General features: G+C 35.2%; 1 protein-coding gene across 1 annotated transcript; it reads right to left on the bottom strand.

Moving 5' to 3' along the window:
- Positions 1 to 428: 428 nt before the first annotated feature.
- LOC137948237 (4-coumarate--CoA ligase-like 6) lies at positions 429 to 4,595 on the bottom strand. Its single transcript, XM_068794244.1, is given in 7 exon segments — positions 429 to 880; positions 882 to 970; positions 1,211 to 1,313; positions 1,395 to 1,462; positions 2,070 to 2,215; positions 2,370 to 2,559; positions 3,399 to 4,595. Coding segments are annotated over 7 exon segments (1,776 nt in total). The 5' UTR covers positions 4,512 to 4,595; the 3' UTR covers positions 429 to 813.
- Positions 4,596 to 6,341: the final 1,746 nt, after the last annotated feature.

Raw genomic sequence — 6,341 nt, 5'->3', positions numbered from 1 at the left:
CGTTATGAGGAAAGCGACAAGAGACTGAACCGCTTTCGTAATTGGCGGGTTGATTCGGAGGGCGTTTTTAGTGAAAGAATTGAAGGCGTGAAGGTCCAAATCTCGTCAAATAACTGTCGTCCGAAGGTAGGATTCCGTACTTGGAGGAGGTCCCACTCTATGGTATTTGAAGGGAACCGCCGGAAGTTTGTTATTCTGAAAGGGGTCCTTTAAAGATAAAAGAATTAGAGTTTCTGTTACTTCCTAATCAAATAGAACTCAATTCCTCTTCACTTGTAAAATGCTTCTCAAATAGAATAAGATTATTTTCGTATTTGATTACTGGAATAAAAATATATAATTAATGGTTTTTAATCCTCTTATTCAATTTAACTAAAAAATATCTTATATGTAATGTCTTAAAAGACAGGTGGCACCGAGCCAATCAGACTTGCAAGCTGCTCAAACTTGACTCAAAAAAAAAACTCTGCTTAATTCAATTTTTATTTGAGTTCGACTCGAGTTCAAAATACCTTTAATCCTAATTGATTTCACTAGTTCTCTCTTTAGTTGGTTGATGATTACTCTTATTTACTTCAAACCTGAAAGATGATTAACCTTTTGCGGCCGTACAAAAATTATTCCAGCATATATACCTTAACCAAATCCATGAAGAAAGACATATTTTAGTCATCTCCCACCACGCGCTTTGATGATCTTTCTAGCGGGGTTTTGCATCACTTCATACTTCTGTTAACAATCTGCAATGGATTTTTGCATTTTCTGCATCAAACTTTACTCCTTTCTATCGACGTTGTTGATCTTGTGGCATCTCTACCGTCTTCCCCAGCTCGAGATCATGTCAACAGAGTTCTTACATTTTACAAGTCCCTCTTCTATTCCTTAGTTGTCTTCTGAGGATTTTTCCAGCAGCAGATCTTGGGATAGAATTCACGAACACCACCTCTCTCACCTTCTTGTAAGGTGAAACCTGCCACAGTAGTTAAAATCAAAAGAAGAAGGGGTAGAGAGATGCTTGACAGCCATGAATGAGACAGAAAAAGGCCAAAAAACCCAATTAACAGAGAAAAGTTAGGAGGCTTCTTCCCATTTAACAAAGCACAAGATCTTCTAAGCATGGGATATGAATCCATCATCTTTGTGCATGATGATGATGTGGAATGAACTTTAGATAAGTTTGGAAATTTTACAAATTCAAAGGAGAGCTTACCTGCTGAGACACGAAGTCAATTATATCATTTGAAGAAATTTCACTTCCAGGCCTCCTGACCACAAATGCAGCCGGTATCTCCCCTGCTTCCTGGCTTTCAACACTGAGCACAAAAGGAAACAAAAAACAAGATGAAAAGGAAAAACTAAATTACTTCAATGCTGTTTACAGAGTGTGTTCTTACGCTGTTACTGCAACATCGATGATGTCAGGGTGTGAAATCATTACACCCTCCAATTCAGCTGGGGCGACCTGCATAAGTAAGAATATGCCTGGATATGGGGTGAAACTGATACCCAAATAATTTTCAATTTCCCTAAATTTCATGTGCTCTAAATAATTGAAAAGGCAATTTCAGGATCCTACTGTTTGATATCCAGAATCTCCTAAAGAAAGCCAAGCTCAGATATTTGTGACAGAGTAACTGATCTTTGAAATCTTGCTACAGAAGCCAAGAGTCTACATTGTACCTTTCTTTCACAAAGTTCTAGAATCTCATCAACCCTAACCTTAATGAACAGGCTTGAAGAGTGGAGTTTCCTCTATCAATTAAAACCAAAACTGAGACAAGGGTGAAAACATATTCACACTTATAAAACAGAAAGTAGCAATTGGTGCCTCCCACTTGGCTTGTGGTATAAGTCAGAGCCACACTCTTCATGAATGCTGGCGAGTGAGCACTCAAGCCCAATTGTAAAACTAAACTCTCAAAAGATGTGACAATATTCAGAAAATGCATATTCTGTTTCTTTCTCCAAATATTCAAACTGGCTTCTCCACATTTTGTGCATCATGTGCGGTTCATCTGATCATATCTTGCAAAAAGAATATAGATTCAAAGTTCAGAGAAAAGATGCACCTGAAAGCCTTTATATTTAATCATCTCTTTCAAGCGGTCAGATATATACAAGAAACCATCTTGATCAAAACACCCAATATCTCCAGTGGTTAGCCAACCATCTCGGTCAACTGTTAATGATGTTGCATTTGGATTATTCAAATACCCTGCCAAAATCCCAAAGAATTTCTTATTTAAATGTTACAGAAATTTTGAGAAATACAAAAAGAGCCAAAAACTAAAGAATTCCTAAAGGCTATTATAAATTTCAAGAAATACTGAAAACAAAGATACTTTACTTTTCAACAGTACAGGGCTAACCTTGCATTATAGATGGCCCACGTAGCCAAAGCTCGCCACTGTTGCAAGGAGGCAAGCAGTAACCAGTTTCCAAGTCTACCACCTTTGCTTCCATGATGGGAGCTAGTAGTCCCACTGAAGTATAATTTTTAAACCTATTGCAATTGAAGCCACGAGTTCCCACCGCAGTAGTCTCTGTCATCCCATAGCCCTGGACATTGACAAAGCTTGTGAAAATCAAATCCCAAGAAATTGAGATCCTTCCGGTGTCAAATAGAAATTTAGATGTTCCACCAGTAAATGGCAGACACAGGATGGTGGGTGCTCATTTAGCAAGTCATCTTATTGATCGGATCATTGGCCTGAAACATAACTTAGAAAGCAGGTTTAGGTTATTAGCAGCCGTCAATGATTATTTACAATAAAATTTTTGATGTACACTTATGCTTATATATCCTTAAGGTACTTTATGCTGCTTATCATATGCAAGAAGTCTAAATAGGTGCCAGTCTATGTTGACATATGAAGTAGAATGTAGCAGATCATATATTTTTTTCAACTAAAGATGCATTATATGTAGACTAGTGATATGAGTACACATAAGCATTACTTTTACTGGCAAGCAGCATTTTGGGGGAATAAGTTCTCAATTACTTTTAGAGATGTTCACTTGATAAGTTGATAAAAAATCCATGGATCCTCAAAATCAATCTACAAAGATGGAAGTCTTGAAATTATGAACTTTTAATAGTAGAAAAATAGGTGGTGAGAACTGAGAACTGAACTTCAATCAACTCCTTAGTTTATGTTATCATCAAAGGCAAGTTGACAATAACTTTCACCTGTTGGGTATGCCCTAAGTAAGAGTAAATATGTTTACTTTTGGAATTTTCATTCTAGATGCAGGAAAAGATCATATACAAGTCAAGATATTTCAGGACTTACATTGTCACAAATTGATGAAGACGGGTTAGAGAATCAAAATTAAGCATCATTTGATGAGTGAAGAAAAAATCTAACTGGATCATCTTTTTTTTCGAGTAGCTTTACCTGGATGAAGTCCACATGTGGAAACCTCTCAAGAAATTCTTGTATGGCATTCTTGCTCACAGGAGCTGCACCACAGGAGACCTGCTTCAAACACCTCAACAGATGTCTATCAGGGCTTTTTACTCTAGTAAGTACAGCCAATATTGGTGGAACAAGATGAAAGTGTGTGACCCTGTATCTCTCAATAGTTCTGACCATCTCATCCTCATTAAATCGTCCCATCACCACAATCGTGGATCCGGTCGATAATAATCCCATTGCAAACAGGGAAAGACCGTAAACATGAAACATGGGTATAGCAGCCACACATATAGTCTCCCAACTAGGATAATCGTACTGTGAGGCTTCAAACTGGACAAAAAGTTTCACCGTGGCTATCAAATTGGCATGAGTCAAAACAACTCCTTTGCTAACACCAGAAGTGCCAGAGGAATAGAGCAAAGCCGCAGTGTCCTGCTGCTTGATAACCCTCCGTGGCACACGATGAGGACTACACAACAGAAGCTTGTTGAAAATGGAAAACTCTGGCGAGCTTGAACTGGAGTCAAATTCTTCTGGCACGAGAATCACTTCGACACCCGTTTTCTCCACCTTTTCAAGGTACCTTCTAACGGTAAAAGAAACAACCACCCCACTATCGTTGACCTGTTTTTTAATCTCGGGCAAACTACTAAGCGGATTCATGGGAGTAGCAATGGCACCGATGGACAAAACAGCCAAGAAGATAACAGGAAAGTAAATGGTATTCGGCAACAAAATCAGAACCGCCTGACCTTTAGAAATCCCAATTTGGTGAAGACCAGAGGCCACCGATTTGACCATTTCTGGCAACTGCGAGTAAGAAATCGAAGCACCGGACTTGGAATCCACAAGAGCCGAAACACCTGGATGCTTGTGAGAGAAGATGAAAGAAACAACGTCCAAAACTGGGTTTTCCGGAAGTTGAATGTGTTCATGTTTGCTGGCGTAAATTCCTGTTTCAGGGGAAAACCAGCTGAAGGTCTTTGCACTGGAAACATCAGAGATTTCATCGTGAACAGAAACATCAAGCATCCGTGTCTGTTCAAAATCTTGAGAATGAGAGTGACAGCTGATTTTCGAAGCATCCGCCATTGAAACCTAGATGTGCCCAGCAGGAAAGCCGGAGAGAATAGCAGAGAGACGGGGAGAGGGGGGCAATCCCAAGAGGCCGTTGAAGCCTTGGAATTGAAAATAAGAGAGGGCTGGAAGAGGGCGGGGAGCCGTTATAAAAGGAATCCTTGGGTCTCCATACTATTCGTTTCCAATAGTACCCTCGAGAAAAGTGGAATCTTATTGAATATTTGTTGAATAATTGATACTATAAAAGGAAATATTCGTTATGTTTCTATAAAAGTTCCAACAATCCAAGATTGTACGAAAGTATCTTTTTCAATAGTCATGCCGTGATTGAGAACAAAAAAATCACTTTAATGACTTGGAATGTTGAAAGCGAATATCAAACTAAATAAAAAATAAATACAAAAATGCTTGCCCACCCTTATAATGGTAAATTTTGTCAAAAATAAAATTAAGTATTCACCAAATATTCATTTGATAACGGTAATAAAATTCAATTAGAGTTATATTTTAAATAACATTTTTACACCTTGATGTGTTAAAAGAATTTTAAATTAATTTTTAAAATTTATTAGAAAAAAAAACGAAGTTTTAACTCAAGATTAACCAATCTTGGCTACACTCTTTTTTTTTTTTTTAAAAAGTTCCTACTGTGTCACTTACTTCATTAATTTAGGGGAGGTTAGTGCACTTTGAAAATGCAGTAGAAAGTGAATGTGAAAATGCAAGTGAATTACTTTTTTGCATTATTGTGTTCAATAGAAACTGACTGCATGTAAAATATTTTCTTTTGTTAATGTGAAAAATGAAAAATTTAGTGGAAAGTAGACAATGAGTTTATTAATAAAATACTCTGATATATTTTACCTTATTAAGATAACTTTATTTAACTTTTTAATTAAAAAATAAAAAAATAAAATAAAATATTAAATTAATTAAATATAAAAAATAATATACCTATACAAACACGGTTACTTGTATAATTTTTAGATACTTAATCATATGTTTACTTTTACAATATCTAAATGATCACTCTTAAATTAGTAATTTAATATACGATTAAAATTAATGAATATAACAAATAAATAAATAGGATATTTTATTAATAAAATAAGATAGATTTTTGTTTAATCTAAATTAATATAATAATTACAACTTAAAATAAAAATATTAGTCTAATTAATTATAAAAAAATTGAATACTTAAACAAAAATATTTACTATCGATACTTGATCAAATTTTTACTTTTACGATATCTTATTTATCACTCTTAAATTAATAATTTAATATAATATTAAAAATCAAGAATATAATAAATTAATTAATAAGGTATTTTATTAATAAAAATAATATGAGTATTTTCGTTAAAATCTAACTAAATTAGTTTAGTCTTAGCGTCGAGCGTCGAGTGAAAGAGAATTTATTTTTACTTATACAATGCACTAAAAAGCCAAGCGAAAATGTCATTACCTCCATTTTATCATTAAAAATAATAAATAATTCAAACACTAAAAATCACATCCTCCTAAAGTTCGTAGATTTAGGTCCACGAGTTTTTTATTTTTATTTTTTCTCACTTTCAAATTGATGAGTCGTGGTCGCTTTTGAACTTCGTTCCCAGGCCACAGGACTATGATCCGTTGATTGCAATTCTCATGCAGAAAAATATATTATCCCCACCGTTGGAGAACAAAAACAAAAAGGAAAAGGGACAAAATTTTTGATTTAAGGTGATCGTAAAAAAAGGTTGAAATGAGCTACTATTCAACATGTGTTGTTGTTGTGATAACTAACATCTGTTGCTAATATTTCTTCAAGTAGACCGATAAGAAACCAGGTTGTGGG

This window comes from Aristolochia californica, unplaced genomic scaffold (genome assembly GCF_029961685.1).
Source record: "Aristolochia californica isolate CCGP_79_NKW_82.1479 unplaced genomic scaffold, dmAriCali1.0.hap1 SCAF_13, whole genome shotgun sequence".
NCBI lineage: Eukaryota > Viridiplantae > Streptophyta > Magnoliopsida > Piperales > Aristolochiaceae > Aristolochia > Aristolochia californica.
Note: the sequence above shows the minus strand (reverse complement) of the source record. Positions and strands in the feature narration are given on the sequence as shown.